Source organism: Agelaius phoeniceus, chromosome 1 (genome assembly GCF_051311805.1).
Source record: "Agelaius phoeniceus isolate bAgePho1 chromosome 1, bAgePho1.hap1, whole genome shotgun sequence".
Classification (NCBI taxonomy): domain Eukaryota; kingdom Metazoa; phylum Chordata; class Aves; order Passeriformes; family Icteridae; genus Agelaius; species Agelaius phoeniceus.
The window spans coordinates 93,901,763-93,925,065 of NC_135265.1; the positions used below are offsets into that span (position 1 = coordinate 93,901,763).

The 23,303-nt window shown below is 44.0% G+C and overlaps 2 protein-coding genes across 9 annotated transcripts in view; both read right to left on the bottom strand.

Annotated features, from left to right (window-relative positions):
- The window catches only part of SCGN (secretagogin, EF-hand calcium binding protein), a 28,929-nt gene extending 20,396 nt beyond the window's left edge, over positions 1-8,533 (bottom strand). Inside the window, exons 1-2 of one of the 2 annotated variants that reach the window (XM_077191124.1) lie at positions 8,436-8,533; positions 5,701-5,771 (exon numbers count right to left, since the gene is read on the bottom strand). In XM_077191124.1, coding sequence (XP_077047239.1) covers positions 5,701-5,771; positions 8,436-8,532 — 168 coding nt within the window. In that variant the 5' untranslated portion in view covers position 8,533. Of the gene's footprint in view, positions 1-5,700; positions 5,772-6,336; positions 7,403-8,435 lie in introns of those variants that run through there. The other variant, XM_077191134.1, reaches the window with a different exon arrangement.
- A 12,131-nt stretch (positions 8,534-20,664) lies between these two features.
- The window catches only part of CARMIL1 (capping protein regulator and myosin 1 linker 1), a 189,598-nt gene continuing 186,959 nt past the window's right edge, over positions 20,665-23,303 (bottom strand). For all 7 annotated transcript variants that reach the window (XM_054639030.2, XM_077183526.1, XM_077183515.1 and 4 more), the window contains one exon: positions 20,665-21,718. In XM_054639030.2, coding sequence (XP_054495005.2) covers positions 21,582-21,718 — 137 coding nt within the window. In that variant the 3' untranslated portion in view covers positions 20,665-21,581. The remainder of the gene's footprint in view (positions 21,719-23,303) is intronic.

Consider the following 23,303-nt stretch of genomic DNA (forward strand, 5'->3'; position numbering starts at 1 on the left):
CAAATTTCTGCAGCATTTTATTTCTTTGTCATGGCTGGTTATGATTGTTTAGAAACCTGGCTGTAATCTGTCTTCTTTGTTAATCCATTCCTTTTATATTGTTGCACTCTTTGCCTCATGCTGACTAATTAAATTTTTGTTCCTTAAGGGATTCATGTGCTTGGCAGAATTTTGCCTTGATGAAAACACAGTTATGAGTCACTTGGTTTGGAGGGCAAAAAGTGAATGCATGGAGCACTGCAGAGCCTTTCCTACTCAATGAAATGGGATGTCTCATTTAATTCCTGCTGGTCAAGAAAATCCTGTAATAAACTGATTTATTTTTCCTTCTTGACATGATTTTAGAAGCAAGCTGCTATATTGATTAGGGTATAAAAAAAGATGAAACTACATTTAAGTGACTATTATGCCCTGTTTCTAGGAAAAAACCTAGAGAATTTTCTGAAAATGCTGGCTTGAACACACATCTTCTAGTGTTTCAGCCAAATATGATAGAAAGGCCAAGGGTCCCACAGATATAGAGTTCCTACAAGATCTATGAAAATAAATTGTGTCTGCCAAGAAGGAGAGCTGGAAAAGAAAATCAACAACTATTATCACGCCAAAAGCTACACAGTACAGATATGAGGCCAGCAAGGACCAGATGAGAGACATCAGTAATGTACACTTTGACTTTAGAACAAGAACCTTTCATTTTTGGGCCAAACATTTCTTCATTGTAAAAACTAATTTCATGAATGACTTTGTTACCCCCATGTAGTTGTAGTTTGGATTGCCTGCATAATTGTGGATTTTCACCTTACATCTCCACGGCCAATTTCCCCTTTGGGCCAATCTTTCTCCCTTAACTTCAGTGCTATCACTTGAGAATTTGGCCCTGTACTTTGGTTAGGATTTACTGTACTCCTGCATGTGACAATAGATGAGCACTTACCCTGTCATCCCGCATTGTGTTTTTGGTTTCTTTTCTAACTCTCATCAGCACAAATGTGGGAAAGCTTTTTTTCCCATTGTAGACACCAGCATCCAACAAAGGCTACTGGCTACATTTTCCCTGTGCCATCGTGGTTTTGTGGTTAGCTTTTGGACAGGTTCTCTGTTCTCTCTGCTGGGCTGAAAGTTGTTTGATGTGCATTTGGGTGATGAAAACATATTGCGTCATTTTTACCATGGGTATGTTGAGTTAGCATTAAGAAATACCTCGAGGCACTTCCATGCCTTAATGTGGAGGAACAGGATTAGGAGCTGGCCAGGGTAATCAAGGCTGATGGATGCCACACATAAAGAAAGAACCCTATTTGGCAATAATCAGAATGATAGAATGGTTTGTGCTGAAAGGAACCTCAAAGATCATCCAGTTCCAACATCTTTCCCTAGACCAGGTTGCTCAAAGCTCCATCCAACCTGAACACTTCCAGGGATGGGGCATCCACAGCTTCCTTGGGCAACCTGTTCGAGAGCCTCTCCATCCTGACAGGAAAGAATTCTGTCCTAATATTTAAAGAGCCATGATTGTCTGGGGGTTAGAATTCTGAAATATTCTGAATGTGGATGCAAGCTGATTGCTTCCTGCTAGGGATCTTCTTGCTGTACACCTGCTGGTCACCATTGACCTTAGGTCTTTTGGGGTGGTAAAGCACAGGGGAAGTCTGCCTTGGATGGCTTTGAGGCTGGCTGATATTTTGGCCATTAAACTTTGTTTGACTAGCTGTTGCATTCCTGGCCATGCTAAATTATACACATTATTTAGACAGACAATGCAGTGTGCAGGGCAAGAATGAAGTGCAAGAGTAGCTGGAGGGTGTTTCTATTCTTTGGAAATAAAAAGCAAAGACAAATCCCTAATGGCTGCTCAGAGTGAGCTCCAGAGGATTAACTTCAGTCCCTTACAGTCATAACTATCCATGTGGTTTTTAGGCAGGAGGGATTTAAACACAACTAATACCTGTCTTGTCTGATCAAATCTATACTTCAGCAATTGTTGTGGTCTTCTACACACTTACAGTTAGGTGCAGGCAACCATCCTTTATCTGAAAGTTTTCTATCTAATTTGAGTATAATTTAGGCAAAGTGAAATACATTTCTGAGAAAGCCCAATGGCAATGTGCATTTCTCTCCATATCTGCCCAGACATCATTGGTTTTATGGAAACTTTCAGTAAACCAACCCCAAAATTTATAGCCATTTCTCTATAAAACTCTTCTCTTATTATTATGAGAATATACATAGAGCTTCATTAGAACCATAGAAAAGAGTAAGCAAGGAAGATCTTGATACAGAAAGAAAGATGTACAGGAATATAAGACAGAAATGAAGAAGCTATAGTTCCTGTTCTAATAAAATTACTTATTTGGCACTGAAAGAAACTGTCCTTTCCACTGGTCTTTCACCTCAGTAAAAAAAATTTTTAGAAAATATATGGATAGAGTTGCCATAATGTAGAAGAAAGAGGTTTATGAAAGAGCAGAAGAGAGCTCAGCTGTCTCACGGCAGCCATGCAGTAGCAGCTTGGAAGCTGGAGGCTCAAATGGTTGGAGAGAAGTCATAGTACTGATTAGAGAAACAGGTGAACAGTGCCAGCAGCTAGAAGATGTACTGCTGGCATGAGGATGAATTACACACACCTCGAAACTGAAGGGATTTTCTTAGGACTGGAATAGGAATAGAATAGAATATTCCAGTTGGAAGAGACCTACAACAAACATCTAGTCCAATTGTCTGACCACTTTGGGGCCAGACAAAAGTTAAAGAGTGTTGTTAAATGGATTGTCCAAATGCCTCCAGCAATCACCCACTACTGGAGGAGAAGGGACAGGAAGCAGCATCTGGGATTTGGTTGGTTTACTACAAGTCTATCCTTTTTGCAAAGTTTTTCCTTTCCCCCCACAATTGCTGATGGTTCAATAAAAGACAATAAATTGGCTTCCATCACTGGATGCTGTTTCAAGTTTCTTTCTTCTCTCAGAGTTGTCAGAAAGAGCTGTGTCTCTCAGCTTCCCGACAGGCTCATTTTTGCATTGTTTTCCCAGCTGCTCCCATCCCCTGGCATTTAGTGTCAGCTGGGGATGCTGCAGAGTAACTGGGAAGAAAAACAGAGCTGAAGGACCACAGTGGTCATTAAGAAAAATAACAGCTTAGAGAATGCAGGCTGAGAAAATATAATTATGAAGCCATTCTCTATTCAAGCAGAGACAACTTCTAGCGCTGATAACATTATTTATCACTTGTGTAGCGCTTCAAACACAGTCACTAATTAATTCTTGTGACACATCTTTAAGTTGTGCCAGTGTATTGCTGTCTCCTCCTTTTACTGTGCAAGGAAACTAAGACATTAAGAAGCCAAAGGAGTAAAGGTCAAGATGAGTGGTAGAGCAGAGAGATGCTCAGTCCCAGCTCACTGCTTTTATCACAGAGGACACTTTCTGTAGGATGGTAAAACCAATGCAGAGGGAACCCTTTACCCCTCCTGCCGTAACACAAGCCTGTACAATAAAAATCATGTGAAAAAGAGAAAAATGGCTCAATGTTGTTAGACAAACTCATTGTACGAAGGTAGTTAAGACCTTTGTTTAACTTGGTGCTCAAGTGATCCCCATGTCCAGAGGAGTGGGCAAAGGACTGCTCTCTGCCTCCCAGGACAAAGCTCCCCTTGGGTTTTCTGCCACAAAGACAGCCTGCTCTGCCTGCAGCCTGCCATGTGATTTTATCACTAATATTACCAGAGTGGAAACACTGCCAAAAATAGGGAAGAAGACTAGAGGGAAAAAACCAAAAGCACTTGAGAGCCTGTCTGAGCACTCTGAAAGTTAGTGAGCACGGTCCTTCAGAATTAGCCTGTTTCTTCTATTCAATAGGAGGAAAGGGAGTTGGTTCTTTCTCCATTCAATTTGTGTTAAACTATCTCTTTTAATGGCAAAACTTAGCTAGCAGAAGCAAAGCAGATGCAAACTGGGTCAGGGTGCTGAGTTAAGCTGGAGTCATCCAAGCAGGGACTTCTAACAAGCAATAAAACTATTACTGATTTCTTAAAGCAGGAAGTTCATTGCCAGAACACCCTCATTTTGCAAGTTCTGCATGCTGGTAAAGGACACAATGAAATGGAGTTCATGTTTGTATCAGTAAGACCACAAAAACTGCTCTAACACACCAGGTTTGCTACCCAGCTGTCCCAAGACCCCTTGTGAGAGATGCACAGGGACAGCTATGGACTAGAGCAGGGCTTGGAGTTTCTCTTGACTCAAATCCTTAGGAAGCTCCCTTCAGAATGAGATCTCTGATTATCCCTGGATTTTATCACCATCAGCTCACTCCAGAGAGCCCCACTTGGAGGTCCCACTGCAGCACTAAGCTCTGCAGCTTCATTTTAAGCATCTCCTTCAACATCTCATGTTTGCTGTCATGGAGTTTCTTTGAGCATGCTTTTTGCTGCTGTTTCAGTGCCCCAAGACTAGCAGCTTCCAATTTAATCTTTTGTTCCTGGATAAAAAATCACAAACTTTCTGATTTCTCTTTACATCAGCTTTTCTGTGTCCCTAAATACTCTTGTTGCTGAATCTTTTTTGATTCATTTGAAGCCTTTTTACATGCCTATCTCTTCATCTAACCATCCATGCTCTGAAAGACATTTCTGCAGAAACTAACAATATTTCAATCCAAATTTACTCACAAATTAAATAAAAATATGCTTGAAAAAATTACTCACAGCTTCTATTTTTTTTTAATTGCAGCTCTAAAGATCTAAGAGTATTAATTGGCTTGTAAGTACAATTCTGATTTTACACTTGATACTCATGAATTTATGCCTTTTATCAGCTACCTTTTCTGTCTTTGTTAATTAATTTTTGCTTAAAGGAAGCAAAGGTTTTTGGCACACCCCCCCCTTCCATTTGGAAGATGTTTCCTCCTTTCCCTATCTGGGCAGACTCTGTGTAGTGAAAATATTACTATATCCTTTGTAAACTTCTGTGCTGGCCTGAGTGCCAGGATTTCTCCTTCAATGATGGTGACACTCATAGGCAAGGTATGACCTGGAGCTGAGGAAAGCTGCCCCTATAAACTGTAGTGCAACTTCTGTTTGTACAGAGATGCAGACAATGGGAGAGAGGAAATGCTGCCAAAACCAGGAAAGGAGGAGAAGCCCAGAAACACTGTAGAGCCAGGTCTTGATCTTAGAAGCAACAGAATCGATGCTCATTTGGCTTTTAGCCATTTGCGGCAATATAGACCTAAGCCTTCTTCCTAAGCGACATTTAAAATTAACAACAGTATATTTGTTAAAAATTGACCTGGGAAAGCAACCTAACATATGAACAAAACTAATCACCACAGGCTTGAACAAATAAACCATGAACATTGCCCTCCTGCTCAGCTAGCCAGGCTGTGTGCCCATGCTTTTTCACTTGGTTCTATTCAGCAACAGTAAATGACTTTCTCTCCACACTGCCAACCAGCCCCTTCAGCTGGTGCCACCTGTGATCTCCCCCTGACCAGCAGCTGTTGAGCTGAAAACAACTGATCAAACTGCTCAGCTGACTGCACTTGTTGTACGTGCTTAAATGCCACCTCGTTGCCAAGAGAAAAGCTTTTTACCTTGGGACTGCTGAGGAAGTTGGCAATCAGGGAACAACAAACACAAACCACCTCTCAGCATAACTTTTCTGTTTGCACCTGATGGGCATCGAATGCAGCACAGTTACTTACTTCTGGTCCCAGTTTCTCCAGGAGATGATGAAAAAAATCGTCAAGCTCCTTCCCTTCTATGTAACCATTGTCTAAATAAAGAGCAAATATATTAATGGCCAGGGGTACTGCCCAAGTTCCAGGATCCGTGTCATGGGCTGCATGCAGGTAGCTCAAGGCTTCAGGGTCAGGATCTCAGCCAGGGGCCCTGCCTGCCCACTCAGGGGAGCCCCACGTGTATTCAATTTCATCTGCTCTCTTCTGTGTGAGGCTGGGCACAGCTGCAGTGCTCCCTTCGGAGCTTTTCTTACAGAAAACTTTTCAGAACCAAAAAAAGTCCCAAACTGGGACCAAAAGAGAGAGCAGCAGATGAAAAGGGGAAGTGATGAAAAGGCAAAACTTTTGGGGTGGAAAGGGCGATTTACAGCGATGATAGTCATGGTGAGGAGGAAGAGGAGGGGTTCGAAAACACCTGCAGGACCTCGTGGATGCAAAGCTCGGACACGTCGGCCCCGTGTGCAGCACCCCAGGCACCCACACCGCACCCGGCCAGGCGGTCGCGCTCTCCCCTGCACGGACAGACCCCTGCAGGGCCCCCAGCGCGCCCGGCACCCCTGCACCCCTCAGCCGGCTCCCCCCACGCGTGTCCCCACTTGCCGTCGGCGTCGAAGCGCCGCCAGGCCCCAAGGAAGGCGGCGGCGTCCAGGCGCCCGTCGGCGCCGCTCTCCATGGTGCTGCTGCTGCTGCCGGCCCTGGCCCCCGCCCTCACTCTCACTCGGCGGCGCAGCCTCTGCCCCGGCCCCGCCGCCGGGCCCGGCTTTCAGGGCGGCGGCCCCGCCCCGGGGGCGGCCCCACGGGGGTCGCCGGGGGGAGTCTCCCCCTTCCCCGGGCCTGTCCCACCTACCTCCCGCCTGCTCGGATCCCTCTCGGCGTGCTCGGGTGCGGGTTGTGGCGGGATGGAGCTCGGCCGTCGATGTGGGCTGGAGCAGCCCGACGCCCCCGTTTCGGAAGAGCCGTGCGCCGCTTGCAAACGATCTTTAAAGTTTCAAACCGCCCCGAACGAAGGCAGAAGTGCTGGAGGGAAATGTGAGGCTTCAAAGAAGTAGTGGAGTTTAAGGGGAGAAAAGGGAATTTTCTGAAGCTGGTAACTCTCCTCGGTTTGTGAAAGCAGAGCAGCAGCAGGCAGAGTTCTCTCACCTTCTCATTCCTCACAGTCATCGGGTGGGTATCCCTCACCAGAATGAGAAGCCAGAGGACAAAGATAAACAGAAACCTGCATTGTCTTCCTCCTACAATAAACCCCACGGAGAAACCATGGGGTTTAGGGTCTCTGTGCTGGTAGAGCATTATATTCATGATGGCCCAGCTTGGGATTAGATTTGATATCAATGTCACCTGTGTATTCACCTGCAGTGACTTTAGGCACCTGAGATTGAGCTGGTCTCCATGTGTGCTCCTAGAATCATTATTATCTCCTTTGAGACCCTTATAGTTATTTCTAGGTTGCCTTTGAATCATTATACACATATTTCGATTTTATTCACATAATGATTACTTTAGAGATGCTCTCAGAAGCAGCAGAAAAGGCTTTTTAAAAGTATTTAATGTTTGCCCTGAGAAGGTTCCTATTTGATCTGAGGGGGGGAAAAAAACCCTGAGGAGCTGAGTTTAGTTTTACTCAGGAAATTCTTTCAGAGGGATCACAACAGAGATCACACAGCAATGTCCAGCTTTTCCAGAGTGCAAAGAAAAAGGAGATGCTGTAAAGCTGATGTGTTTAAATAGCAGCACGGAAGCATCTCAGTATAGGGATTCCCTGGACAGCAGCCTGGGATCACCTTTGGACCTCAGAAAAATTATCATTAAGATCTTAATGCAACAACAAGACCACAAGCACTCCTTGATCATGGTCAGGTGGGGAACCCCAGCATGGGAGAGGAACTCATTAGGTAATGACATGGAAAAGTCTACATTTTTAGGGAACACCTGCCCAAGTCCCTTGCAGGCAAGAGTAGAGTCACTACACAGGTTTCTTTGTCATCTGTCCTTGCCTCATTGCCAAAAGTAGGGCCTCGCCTTAGGTTGAGGGCTCCCCCATGGAACCTGTCCTTCAGTCTCTTCTTCCCAGTGTTTCCCACCATGGCTGCCTGGCAGAGGTGGCCTCATGTGCCCCATGGTAGCTGACTGATCTCCTGTGTGGGATGAAGGCACCTGGCACTGCTCCATGGCATGAAGGTCACTTTTTGGGGCCATATCTCTTCCCAGGACCCAAAGCCCATCTACCCCAGACAAGGAGCATACTGATCCAGGTTTTTAGGAAAGAGATGTTCATCATTTTCTAACATGGTTTGCAACTTGGCTTTGGAAACCACCAGCATGGCTGATAACCAACAAGGTCCCCTGGTATTATGATCATGCCAACTGGTTTCTTACTAAAAAATATCTTTAACAAAACTAACTTGAGGAAACACTACCCATGTTTTGAAATATTTTGCAAGTGAAAAGCACCCTGCCATTTGGCAGGGATGGAGACAGCGAGATTTTATGGGATTAGATGCAAAGCTCAGGACACTGAGAAGGGCTTCTCACACCTGGTTTTTCCCCATGCTCTCACAGGAGGAAGATCAGGCAAGAAGCCTTGTTTAAACTACCTGTATTTATCCAGCATCTCACACAATTCCAGTGAAACCAGGTCCAGTTTGGAGAGAAAAAAAGACCTTCAAGCTTAAAGGACTTTCACAAGAGCTCATTGTTACCTGTGCACGAGGATGTGGATGATAAGTGTCCATCCATCTGAGCATTCTTGTCATCCCAGGCACTCTCAGTGCTGGCAGAGAGGGATTTTGATTTCATGCCATACCTGCAAAAGGGGAAAAAGGAGCAGAGATGATGGATTCCTCTTCTGGTTGCACCACCTAAGCCTTTGTTCTCCCCACAAAATCCTCGACTGAAATACCCTATAAATACAGGGGCCACCCCATAGATGCACAACTTAGCTGCTCTGCCCCACCTCAAGTACTGCACACAATGGATTTAAGGTTCTTAGGAGTGGAATTGCAAAATTTAACTCAAAGTGACTGGAACCAGGTAAAATCCCAGCCTGCAGAGAGAATGTGGCTATCTTGCTGCATGCCTAAAATGTGTTCAGCTTCTCCAATTGCTTTAGGTGACTCAGCTAAGCCTGAATGAGAAGAAAAACAAACTAAACAACAGCTCAGAACAATTTTCACTCATCCAGCTGGACTTTCTGTGGAACACTGTAAATTTGAGAATATTGAACTGTGGACCTAGTGGCATTAGTATTAAAGCAACACACTGAAGATAGCTGCTGTGTGTGCAGCTCATGTACCAAACTCAGCAACCACTCTGCCTTGGCTTATTTCCTCAGAGGAATAAATAAGATTTAGAGGTAGGCAGTATTTTCAAAAGTAGTGAACTCTTTTAAATAAGGACTTTGGCTTCAGCTTTGCACTGTGCAGTAAAGTTCAAGGCTGAAGAGCTCAAACCTGCATTTTGAAAAGCTTTTTTTAAAAAAAAGAATGTGCTTCAGTAGGTCCATTGAGGCTAGAAGCATTTGCACAACCATTGCCTGGTCCTGCTGTGGGTCAAGGAACCCTCCAGCTGAGGACACCAGCAATGCTGTTTTATTAAGCTGATATTGATAATAAATAATAAATGGCAACTATTGCCAAGTAAAGAGCAAAATAAGGAGCTCGTGGCCAAACCCCCAGCTTTGCAGAAAGGCTTAATCAAACTGTACATGGGAAAACATGGATAAAAGCGCAGATTATTGATCTGGAAACAAAAATGAGTGGCAGCTGACAAATGCCTCATTCTTTGGGCCAGACTCAAAGTATTGATGTGAAATGAAACATTTGGGTTCTCATGAACAGACTAGGGAACAAAAAACCAAACCAAATATTTGGATTTGTGCTAGGACTTTGCTCCTCACCTTTACAGAAAAAAATCCAAATACATGCACAGTTAAATGGAAAAAATTTTCCTCATCAAATGGCTTCAGCTTCCCTCAGCTTTGCACTGACTGGAGACACTGAGGAAGCCAACACCAGCCATGAGCATTTCATCCTTCACTGGGCAGGCATTTCACAGGTGGTTTGGGTCCCGCATGGATCCTGCAGAAAGCTGCAGGATGTGCCCCATTTTCCCCAGACCCTGGTTTGTATCAGGGTGTGGGAGGTGGGTGTGCTGGCTGAGCTGCTGTGCACTGCTTGGGCTGCCAGGGGTGGGAATGATGCATTCCTGCCCAGCAAGGGGTCTGTGAGCATCCCAGCAAAGGAGAATGCTGCAGGAGCAATGAAAGGCAAACTGAAAGGAAATCAAAATGGAAATAATACAGTCAGTGAAACCCCCTATTATTCATACAATTTCTTGGAAATCAAGTCAGAGATGAAGCTGTCTGCTGCGGAAAAGAAATAGACTCTTCTTTCCAACCCATCCTCAGATGAGTACAAGCTGCTTATTAGCAGTAGACCCCCACCTTCCAACAAGGAAGCCTTTCTCTTGCCCCTCCTACCATCCTACTCCCTCCCTCTGCCCAGCAAATTCTTGTTCTGGGCTAGATCCTGGGTCCATCTTTCTGGCTCATGTGGTGCAGAGTGTGTGGGTTCAGGGTGCAAAGAAGGGGAATGACGGTTCAGGTCAGGTACTGATGGATGTGGCGTGACACAAAGACTACCATCCCACAGACATTTCCATCCACAGATTCCCATCAAAGCTAAGTTTCTCCAGCCTTCCCAGCCAGCCCTCCAAGTTGAGGCTTCAGTCCTCTGCTGTCTTCTTCATTTTGGACCAGCAATGGGATCCCTTGAGTGTTATAAGGAAGCAGACAACCTCTTCCCACAAGGATTCCATTGAAATGAGGGGTCAGGACATCAGAAGAGATCTGAGATTTCCCAAAAGAAAAGCTGATATTTCCACCAGCTACATACTGCTCATTGCTACCCAGGGACTGCAGTCTCAGTTACAGTTCATTACTTTCATTATTTTAGTCTCTGGCTGGAATTTAATGTTGTCCAAATAAAGCCTGGGCCGTACAGCCTCCACAACACTCTCCCCTCTGTCAGGTGCTACTCACCTAAGCAAATGGAAAAGGGAAGGAGTCATTCCTGGAACAATGCTAAACAGAGATTACAGAGTTAACTTGACTCCTCCATTCAGTGAAACCAAATTGGATTTGCCAAGCTAGCAGCCCCTCTCCTGCCTTCCCTGGCTGGTATCAATCTAATTAAATACTCTTTCTCCCATGCAGCTTTTTTATTCTCAGGTCAACTTACTGGAAAAGCAGAAAAAACAGCCTCTGAAGGATTGGATTTGGGGTCAGCTGGCAGAACTCATCATAAACAGCCAAAGCAGCATCAGCACAGAGGCATCAGAGCAAAAACCTCAACTCACGGCTGGGAGGAACAGTGGCAGCATATCTGCTTTTCCATGCAGGCTTCCCAAACATGGCCACTTGGAACCTGCATGTAATAAATCCCTAGGACAGCTGATGTAGGGGTGTCAAAGGCAGAGCAGCTTTTTAATTAGGGAGAGACTCTATCTGCAGGAGCCTCTTCATTTTGCTGTGGGATACAGTATAAGAAATTAAGTCCTGTAATAACAGATCCCTCATAATGACACCATCTTCTGTGCAGAGACCCACGGATTGTTTTCCCTCTACTCAAAAATACAGCTCTTCAGCTTCTTGGTGGTGACGAGCATTGTTGCTCTCACAGTGATTCCTCTTTGGTACTTGGCATGGAGGGAATTTTTACCACAGGACACTTGCAGCCCCTGCCCCTGCAGGATCTTCCTGATGCAGCAGGAGCAAGCACAGGTGAGAGGGCCCAGGGAGGGGGTGAGCTGGCATTCTGGTTCTGGTTCCTGCTCAAGCAAGTGCCTCATCCTGTGGGCCACCTTGTCCCTGGCTGCTGATTGAGAACTGGCAGCTTTGTCCTGGACTCAGAAGAAAAAGGAATCTTATCAGGAGCTTAGCCATTGCCCTGCACCAGCCTTTCTCCATCAGCTGGGATTTCTCTCCTCACCACAGGACCCTGGAACCTCTAGGGCATCTCACAATCCCAAGGGGCACTTAGATGCAGTCTCACCACTAGGCTGCTTTCTAGCAACTTGCCATCAGCCAACAAATCGCTATTTGATTTGTTTCCCTGCCCTGCAGATCACCCTGAAGCCTCACTTCTGCATTTCTTCACCCATTCAGATGTCTGTTCCCCAGGTCTCTGAATACATGAACTCTGCACAGCTCTGGAAGACTGCCCTCCAGAGCTGGAGAAATCTCAGTGTCAGGAAGGAAAAGAAAGACTTCTATATGCAATGATAAGAGCAGCCTTTTAAGATGCCAGTCACTGGCAATGCCTGCTGAAACAAGGTGCCATCACGGCCTGAGGAACTCCAGGAGCACTGTCTGTTTAGTGAAGCTAATTGCTCTCAACCAAAACTGGGCACACCCCTCTCTGTCCCCAGGGGAAAATATCTCAGCTGCTGTGAAGTCCTGCCCTGCCTGTGGTCAGTAGGCTTTGGAAATGCTGGACACTAGTGGAGGGCAGCTCAGGTGGCTCCAAAGGCACTTGCTATGGTGCTGGCAAGAGTCCCCTGTTGGGAGGAGGCATGAGGAACTGCAGGAGGACGAGCACAGAGATGAGTAGGAAAGCTGTGAAGATGCCTGGCAGATCTTCCTATGATCCCTTACTTCTGGCATGAGGAGCTCATGCTTTCCTTCATACATTGAAGGAAAGGTTGGCACCTTGTATTTATGTTGCAATTTACAACAATTTGAATATTTGTTTTCAAACAAATTGAAACTTGCAATTTTCAATTGCATTTTCTTAGGATGGGGAAAGACTGCTCTGCTTTCTAGGCCTGATCAACAGGAGACCAGCATTAAATGATAATCTGTTACTCAATCTGTGTTGTTTGTTACTCCTCTGGCTCATGGCTCCAGAAGAAGCAAAGGACACTGTTTCTACCTGAAACCTTCCCCAAGCTTCAGCACAAGCAGAGGATAATCTCCAGAGGTAAAACTCTCATGAGTTTCAAACAGGAGCAGAGCCTTCTGCTATTTCCCCAAAAATTATTCTCAGTACTTTATTTTCTTTGCAATAGGAGAGAGAAATCATCTCCACATTAATCAATTAATAAACAATGGTGGCAAGAAGTTGTGCTGGTGGGAGCTCTGAGCTAAGTGTGGTGGGTTGCACAGATTTGTGACTAATGGGCTACATTAATTCCCAGTTTGTCTCAGCCTAGCTGGCTGGCTCTGGCAGAGGGGGAAGATTTAGGATGATTAGAATTCCCATTTTAGGAAGCAGCTATTTACTGTTGTTACTGCACATCAGGGAATACTTTAAAAAGCTCAAAATGTATCAGTCAGATTTTAACCTCCTTTAGCAGGGAGTGGGAAGTAGGTCCTGCAGCTGTGGTACAGAGCTGTCTGAGTTCACACTGGCACACAGCCACAGCCCTTCTTCAGTGCCTCTCAGAGGGGAAGGCACTCCCACTATGTACATCAGGGGTGAAATTCCTTGCCAGCAAAACCTGAATACCAGATTTAAGAGCAGAAAAAAGCAGAGCAGCTCTGTCCAGAAGAGCTTTTTGCCCCCATTTCCTAAAGGTGGATCAGTTAGGTGCAATTCTGAACTGAGATGCTCATGGTAAGACCCCTTCCAGGGCAGCATTTCTAACTGGATGGCCAGGACTGCTGGTCCTTCCCTCTTGTTTGTTCACATTAAATGTACACATGCTTATGTGCATGGGGCAAAGCAGAGGGCCTTGCTGTCACCTCAGATGCTGCCTCCCCTTCTTTGCTGTTACCCCTAAATATGGTGAAGGCAACTGCTCTCTTGTCTGACAGCAGTCATGGCCCAGGGACCAAGCCATGGTGTCACACATAACCCCAGCCGGAGCCTCTGAGCCCTTCCTGTGTGACCAGACTGCAGCGCAGCACTGTGGAGATGCCCTCAGCTGCAAGGGGAATGAATGCCAGCAGCAGGCCTGGGAGGCAGGCCACCTCCTCTCCCATACCAAACTCTGCTCCCACCACTGCCAGCAAGCTGCTAGCACAGTACCCATGTGTGACAGGAAGAAACAGAGCATTGGTGATACTCAAAGATTATAGATGCCCTGGGAGAACAAGTTAGCAGCCCTTTCCTTCAGTAATACCTCTGCCTGATCTCTGTTCAGTCTCCCAGGAACTCCAGGAATCCTTGCCACTGACAGCCCACTAAAGCAGCTGAATGTGGCTTCTGGGCTCTGCCCCTCACCCTCCCAGAGAAGCACATGGGCCGGGATAGGCAGGGATCACAGGAGGCCACGCCCAGAGCAGCTCAAGCAGCAGGGAAGAAATGAGAAACGAGGGTTCTCTCAGCTACGCACCTGCTTGGAAGGCCCACATCTCATGGAAAGGCAGCACCTTCCCTGCTCTGCAAGCATCCCCCCAAACCTCCTGGCTTGGCTTGGCACTAAGGGACAGTGGTTGTTCCTTTCCTGAAACACACTGGCACTTGCCCGTGGTCTCTATGAGCTCAAGATACTGAAAATAAAAGTCATTATTTCTGAAATGCAGAAGAGGTACAAGAGGGGTGCTCTGGACGCAACATGAATTCTTTTCAGTCAGGCTGGTAGTGCTGGATGTGCCAGGCAGAAAGAAAGTAAAAAAACGAAAACCTTCATTCCTCCCCACCCCCAAAGCCACACCCCAGGTCTTCAAGAGCTCTCACTAGCACTCCTTTATAGTTGTTTCTCTACCACTCAGCCTGCCCACAACACACTGATGGCTGGAATAAAGACAAAAGGCTTTCCATAACTAATATGGAAAACACTGATGTCTAATGAAATCCTTATACTCCAGCAAACAAATGTTACAGCACTAAAGCTTTTCTTCTTCTTAACAGCACAAACAGATGCTTTGTCTACAGCATTTATGTGGTTCAGCATTGTGGGTTTACTGATGCTTGGGTGATGAGCACACACTACTGCTGTGGTTTTTCACAGCACGAGCAGAACACTATCAGATAACTGATGAGAAGAACATCAAGCACAGGCAAGAAATCCTCAGCAACTAACTGCTCTGGAAGTTATAGACTATTTAAAATTTTTGTCTTAATACCACAGTCCTTGGTGTAATTTTCTTCAACTCACAAAACCAATAGAGTAACCCTTCTTCCATACTTACGATTCTCAGAATGTTGTATTTTCTATGACCCATGAGAAAAAAAATTGGAGTTTATTTATTAAAAAATTAATTCTCATTAAAAGTACAGGTATTTGAAGTTTTCCTTTGCAATTTATGATTTGTTCATACTGATGACAAAAAAATCAAAAGAAGATATGTGAATACAAAAACGCTTTCTTACTAATTTTAGATAAATACATAATTTGAAGCCAGAGCAAAACCCAGGAAGGAACCTCCAGCACTGACGACAGCTTTACAACCCCTTTGTAGCCTACTTTTAAAATGAAACACCTACCAAGAGCTTCTAAATGTTTTGTTTTGACTTAGAAGACCTTAATAAAGCAAAAGGAAAAGTGGCAAGTTTCCCAACACAGAAGGGAAAAGAAATCTTGCGATTTCAATGGGGATCAATTGGGAAAGCATTGGTACATGTCCCTGCACTTGATGGCATGCCATGCGCCTTTTGATGGCTTTCACTTTGGCAAAGTATTTTTTTTTTTAAGTATTCATGCCATGTCCCTCATATGTTCCCCTCCAAGTTCTGTCCTCCTCCTTTATTTTTTCCCCTGCTTTTGCAACATCTGTGAGCTTAGTTTTGGCCTCTTTTGCTCCTTTGCACTGCTCCTAATTTCCTCCCAGAGCATTTTCTTGTAGTCACCAAATTTCCCAATTTTTTTTTTCTTCACTTTCAATTCCTTTGATGGTATCCCCATTGCAGAGTGTTCCCAAGCCCTTCTTTTCTATTTTGGACTTCAGCAGGGATCAATTTTGGCAAGCTTTGGTCCATGTCCCAGCACTTGATGGCAAGCTATGCCTTTTGATGGCTTTCACTTTGGCAAAGATTTATTTATTTTTTTAAGTATCCATGCTATGTCCCTCATATCTTCCACTCCAAGTTGTGTCCTCCTCCTTGAATTTTTCCCCTGCTTTTCCAACATCTATGAGGTTAGTTTGGCCTCTTTTGGTCCTGAAAGGCACCAAAAGGCATGGTATGCCATCAAGACCAGGGACATGTAACAAGCTTGCCCGATTGATCCCCATTGAAATCTCGCACATCTCAAAAGAAAGACTTACAAACACTCAGGAAAGGAGATATGGTCAAATTAAATGCAATTGAAAAAAATCCAAAAAACCCCAAAAATCAGGAGATTTTGTGACTACAAGAAAATGCTCTGGGAGGAAAACAGAAGCAGTGCAAAGGACCAAAAGAGGCCAAAAATAAGCTCACAGATGTTGCAAAAGCAGGGGAAAAATGCAAGAATTCAAGGAGGAGGACACAACTAGGAGGGGATGATATGAGGGACATGGCATAGATACTGAAAAAAAAAAAAAAATCTATGCCAAAGTGAAAGCCATTAAGAGTCATGGCATGCCATCAGGTGAAGGGGCATTGCGACATGCACCAAAGCTTGCCAAAATTGATCCCCGCTGAAGGCCAAAACAGAAAAGAAGGACTACCAAACACTCTGGAATGGAGATACCATCAAAGGAATTGCAATTTAGGAGAAAAAAAAGAAAATTGGGAAATTCAGTGACTACAAGAAAATGGACCAGGACTATAGCAGGAGCAGTGAAATTTCCTTTTGGGAAGGGAAACGGAATCTTGTGAACCCGAAAAGAAAGGCTTACAAACACTCTGGAAAGGAGATAGGATCAAATGAAATGCAATTGAAAAAAAAGCCCAAAAAACCAGAAAATTGGGAGATTAGTGTCTTCAAAAAACGGTCTGTGAGGAAATGAGCTGCAGTGCAGAGGACCAAAACAGGCTAAACTAAGCTCACAGATGTTGTAAAAGCCAGGGAAAAAGTCAAGGAGGAAGACACAATTTGGAGGAGAAGATACAAGGGACATGGCATGGATACTTAAAAAAACAAAAAAAAAAACAAAAAAAAAAAAAGAAAAAAAACATACCCAAAGTCAAAGCCATCAAAAGGCAGGCCATATGCCATCAAGTGTTGTCATCTTAATGCATAAGTTCCATACCTTCTTGGTGATTTCTTATGGGCATCTCCTCACAGCACTGACCACCTTCTCAATACAGACAACAAACTGCAACTCTCTCCACAGTACAACCAGCCAACCCACTCTTTTGTAGCACTCTTCTTCCTTTTGGCCACAGCTGTTGCCTATTAAGGGCAGGCCTCTTCCTAATCTTTGGTGATTAGTACAACTGCAACTCCTCAGGTGTGAGACTGCCTTCTGCACTATCTTTATTTTCTTTCATTCTATCCCTCCAAAATTCCCCCTTTTCTTTAAGTACAAACTCGCAGCATCTGTAGAAAGATATGTTCAAGTAAAATGATATTATAAGTTATTCACATATCTCACTTAGGACTAACTGTATACAAATGTTCAGGCAACAGGTCACAGGAAAAACATACGTTTCTAAGTTCTGATTTAGCTTTGCTTTTCACAGTCTAGAACATCAACCTAAGGCTTTTCATAAACTAATGTTGTGTTTTCTATCTTCTGCAGGGCCCCTTGCAAAAGACAGTAAAGCCAGTACAATCATCTTTTGTGTAATTTCCATTTAACTTCGGAATGTGTCTGTGCACTGACCTTGATTCATTACTCAAGCTTACATTGCATATTATCAGAAACTCTTATACTTAGAATATTGACAGTATCAGTAGCTGTACAACTTCATAAGGCAACTCACAAGAAAAAGCTAAAGGCCATATAATAGGATAGTAACAAATCAACAGCTACATAATTTTATCAATAGCTATACAACTTGAACAACAGTTATGCTTATCAAAGATTAATAGCTGCGATTCACAAACAAAATTCACATGTTTCATCAGCAAACAAATACACCATACTGAATGATAGAGCTACTCTGTCCCCAGCTCACACTGCTGTTTTAATAAGTCTCTTCTTCCTTTTACAGTTTTTTGTTGCATTAGTTGGTCACTGTAAGCCTCTGTTGCCCTGCTCTGTTTTCTATGTAGATGAAACAATCTGTTCTTCACTTGATATTTTATTTCCCATATGTCCCCAGATACTCACCTGTACTCCAGGTGTCAAAATCTGTCAGGTCCGGACTGGGCAGCATCCCCTGCTGCTCTCAGTGCTACACTGGGCTCCATTTCTGGCTGCACATTGCCCTAGAGCCGAGTCCCAAACCACATCAGGTTACTGGGGAGATGGCCACTACACAGTTTTAGAGGGCTTCTCTTACATATTGTCTGTGCAGCTCTGACTCTGCCTCTCAGAGCTCCATGTTGCTTTTGTTCCAGTGCTCATGTAGCAGCAACTTAGCAAACCGCCCCCTAGTACTCCTCAGGGGCCATGCTATTGCTGAGGCACTGGCTGCTGCTGTGGCCATGCCATTTGCCACTTCTGTGTCCTGCTGCACACACTGCCATTCAGGGGGAACCCAGCACAGTCCTGGGTCCCCTCTGGACTGTGGCCATACCTTGGCAGGGGTCGCAGGGCTGGCTCCAATGCACTAAAAAAGCAAAGTGTGTAGCGTCCATTCTGCATATCCAACACTCTTCTTCTTGGGGGTGGTGTCTCATACCTTGTCCTGACTTCTAGGCTCCCAGGTCTGTCTGGCTATAGCTAATCTGGACTTTTAGGCTCTCAGACTCTTGGTCTGCCTGACTCCACCATCTAATTTCTCTTAGGTCTGCAGTTATCTTCCTGAATAACCTTGGGATCACATTGCTTAATATTTAAGTCCTTTTTCCCAAACCAAAACAGGACCATGCCAGAATCACGTCGGGGTCACCAACGGTTCTCATCCTAATAGTAAGTTCCATAACTTCCCAGTGCTTTCTCAAGGGCAACTCCTCAAAGCAATGATCTCCTTCTCCTCCTTCTCAGTACAGACAACAAATTGCAGCTCTCTTCACAGTACAACCAGCTAACCCACTCTTTTGTAGCACTCTTCTTCTTATTAGACACAGCTGCAGCCAGTGTGGGCAGGCCAGTTCCTAATCTTTGGTGATCAGTACAGCTGCAACTCCTCAGGTGTGAGACTGCCTTCTGCACTATCTGTATTTTCTTAGATTCTATCCCTCCACAATCAAGTGCAGGCACATGCACCAAAGCTTGCCAAATTTGATCCCCGCTGAAGGTCAAAACAGAAAAGAAGGACTTCCAAACAATCTGGAATGGAGATATCATCAAAGGAATTGCAATTGGAGGATAAAAAAAATTGGGAAATTTAGTGACTACAAGAAAATGGGCCGGGATTATATCAGGTGCTGTGCAAATGACCAAAAGAGGCCAAAACTAAGCTCACAGATGTTGCAAAAGCCGGGGAAAAAGTCAAGGAGGAAGACACAACTTGGAGGGGAAGATATGAGGGACATGGCATGGATTCTTAACACAAACAAACAAACAAAAAAATCTTCCCCAAAGTCAAAGCTACCAAAAGGCATGGCACCATGGCACGCCATCAAGTGCTGAGACATGTACCAAAGCTTTCCCAATTGATCTACATTAAAATTGCAAGAATTCGTTTCCCTTCTCGAAAGGAAATGAAATTTCCTTTCGGGAACGGATACGAAATTTTGCGCATCTCAAAAAAAAGACTTACAAACACTCAGGAAATGAGATATGGTCAAATTAAATGCAATCGAAAAAAATCCAAAAAAACCCAAAAAATCGGGACATTTTGTGACTACAAGAAAATGCTCTGGGAAGAAATCAGGTGCAGTGCAAAGGACCAAAAGAGGCCAAAAATAAGCTCACAGATGTTGCAAAAGCAGGGGAAAAATTCAAGAATGAGGGCACAACTAGGAGGGGATGATATGAGGGACATGGCATGGATACTTAAAAAAAAAAATCTTTCCCAAAGTCAAAGCCATCAAAAGGCATGGCATGCCATCAAGTGCTGCAACATGCACAAATCTTGCCCAAGTGATCCCCATTGAAATCACAAGATTTTGTTTTCCTTCCCTTCTCCAAATCTCCTGATTTTCACTTTTTTTTTTGTTTTTTTTTCTCAATTACATTTCATTTGAGTAATCTTTTTTCCTGAGTGTTTGCAAGTCTTTCTTTTGAGATTCACAAGATTTCATATCCCTTTTGTGAAGGGAAACGAAATATTGTGATTTCAATGGGGACCAATTGGGTAAGCTTTGGTGCAATGTCCCAGCACTTGATGGCATGCCATGCATGTCCCTCATATGTTCCCCTTCAAGTTGTGTCCTCCTCCTTGATTTCTTCCCTTGCTTTTACAACATCGGTGAGATTAGTTTTGGCCTCCTTTGGTCCTTTGCACTGCATCTGATTTCCTCGCAGAGCATTTTCTTGTAATCACTAAATTTTCTGATTTTTTGCTTTTTTTTGTTTTTTTCAATTGCATTTCATTTGATCATACCTTCTTTGTAGAGTCTTTGTAATTGTTTCTTTTATCTTTTGGAAGATTTTTTTTCATGTGCACAGGGTTCAGATTGAAGGTCATCAGACAGGCAGGTATCTGAGCACTTTTGTCTTGTCAAGAAGGCACAAAAGGTCTAGAGAAATTGCTCATGGGACAGAGTTACTAAACCTGTTTTGTTCTTTTGGATCAAAGTTGAGAATTTAAATAATAGGTGTTTCTGGCTCAAAGAAAGGTTATTTTTCTGAAGATTCCAATTGGGGAGAATAGTGAAGTGATCTTCCTTCAGTATTTTTATGATGTGTATGTCTCCCTTTCAGCTGGAACAGGCACTTTAGTAGAAGCAGAAAAATTAAACAAGTTTTGTCTTAACTGCACACTTTGCCTATGTGACCCCAATGCCAGCATTCAAAGATCAGAGACCATCAGACCACAAACAGTTCTGTAAAAATGAAGACTAGTATTTCAGTTGTAAAATCATTTTTTATTGTTACAAATATACATATGAATAAAATCCCTTCAACCTGTAATGTAAGTGGGTAGCCGTGAAATTTGCATCCCCCTCCCTCAAAAGCTGACATGTTTTTACAGATGTCGAACTATGTTTCTCATAGAATTACACATTGAAATGAAGCTAATATGCAGACAGAACCAAGGAAGGCCTCCAGAAAACACCAATATTAATAAAATTTCAATTGCTCTCATTCCAATCAACTATATACATTAATATATGAATGTGGAAGCATACCATGGTTATACATAATCCAAATCCTTCTCTGTTGTGCTTTCTGACAGTACACAAATGTAAGCGTTGGAGCTTTATGTACAGTAGGAGAACAGGAAGAAAGAAGCTCCCTATGGGAGAATGTAAAAACCATACCCAAGCATTTAATATATATAATCTATACAAATTATTTTATTAGTGTGCTCTTTTAATATAATTACAATGTGCAATTGCATACCGCAAGAATATATTTATAGGTAAGTCACGTGCAGATCCGACACATTTACATTCAGCAGTACAACACATTACCTGCTGTACAGTGTATTAGTGTAAGACAGTGTCCAGTTAATTTGCTTTGCTTTCTAAATGCCCTAATGCAGGGCACTCCTTGTAGCTGCTTCAGAGAAATTCAAGTAGAATACATGAAAGAACAGCTGGCTTTAGGCAAAGGCATGGACAGGAATGCCTTGCACCGTACACACCAGAAATTAAGGACCGAATCAATGCCAGGTGTACTGTAAGTCATGATTGGAAGATCAGGTTTTCTGCAGGGAAATGTACCTGTGATGAAAGAGCAGCTGACTAAAAGGGCTGTTGATTGCTGAACCCTGATTGTTATGAAAAGCTCTTGCGCTACAAAGCACTTGTACTGATTGCTAAATAAAAATAAAATCTTTATCTGCTTCTTCTCCAGAGTCACTGGACTTGCTTCCCTGATGGCCGTCTTTACTTAAGGACCTCTGCTTCAGTTCCTGGAACTCATGAGACTGCTGCCCAGGGCTTCTTTTTGCAGCTGCATAAAACAGAAACAGGACTTACTAAGGATTGCAGAAGAGAAAGGAAGAAAAAAAAAACAATTAAAAAAGTCATTAATGCACACGGGAGCTGCTCCTGATACCACTGAATTAATTTGCACTAGGAGGAGTAGCATAGGCCCATTAATTCTTCACTCCAGAAAAAGGTGAGAAGAGAGAGTCTGAGCAAGGTTTATTCCACTGGTTGGTTGGCTGGCAAGCAGGCAAACTTGAAACATGACACTTAGTATTTCACTGTGACATGGATAAACATTACAGTTAGAAATGGCCTGGAAATTTTCTTCTTATCCCACCACTTCCAAACCAAAACAGCATTTTTTTTCCAGCTTGGATGGATCTCATACAGTGCACTCCTGATGGCTCAGGCTGATGGATGTGCCAGCTGGGAATCCCTCAGACCAGTGAAGAGCATCTCAGGCAGGCTGTCTCCCTAGCAGGACACATCTGTGTTCTCCTTTTTGACTCAGCAGCTTTAAATAGGACAGATATTCATCTCAGCATCCAAGTTACCCAAACTTCTTCTCCCTGCTCCTCTACACTTCCAGGTCCCAATGTCCTCCCTGTCCCTTGATAAGAAGGACACCCATGGCTCTGCACCTTGCTTTGCTTGGCAATGGGGTAAGCAGGAGGCCATATTCACTTCTCATGATTTAAATGCAACAATACACATTTTGTTCACCCAGCACTCTGAAATCTCCATAAAGCCAGGGCTTTCTCCAAATCTATAAGCTTCAAAATAAATTGGGAAAGAAGGTTGTAAAACCTTATTGAGATTCCTGACCTAACTAGTGGCCTACAACTGCTATGGTAAAAAGATGATTATTAACATCAACCAGGGTGACCTTACCCAAGGACTGACAGCATTACAAATCTCATACTTGCACTTGAAGTGAAACTTCAAACACACAGTGGCCCTTAAATGTGATCTTGCTGCAAGTCACCTCACTTCACTCCCACAAAATTAAATGTTGTCATTACCAGACCTTCTTTGCTCCACCATTTTGGGTAGGGATGGTCGGCTTTGGTTCACACTGATCCTTGTTCCTGAGCACTTTTGTGAATTCCTCTCTTGACAAGGCACCAGGAGCTGCTGTGGCCATGCAGCACCACCTCTCCTTCCCCATGTACCAGTCACCTGTAGCCTCCCCCCTGCAGGGAACAGCCTACCCTGTCCCCAGCATGCAGCTCCAGCCACAGCAGCAGCCTGCCACTGACCATCGCTGCAGCCATTTCGAAGTGTGGCAGGTTGTGTCACGGACTGTGGGAAGTACAGGACTGCCAGGAATGTGGGAAGTACAGAGAGGGATCCCGAGGCAGCCAAATAGTTCTCCTGAATCCAAAATACCAGTTTTCTTATTTGTGCTAGCCAAAATATGTGAGGAAATAAGGGCCAGCAGCTACACACACTCTGCATTCTTATCCTGGCATTACAAGCTGGGAAACAGGAAGGGATTTTGAGAAAAGTGTTTAAAGCCATTTCACAGAATTGGAGAGGATTATCCTGTAAAAATATTCAGGCATTTCGACCTTCCAAAACACCACTGCTTTTCAAAGAAATAGGTG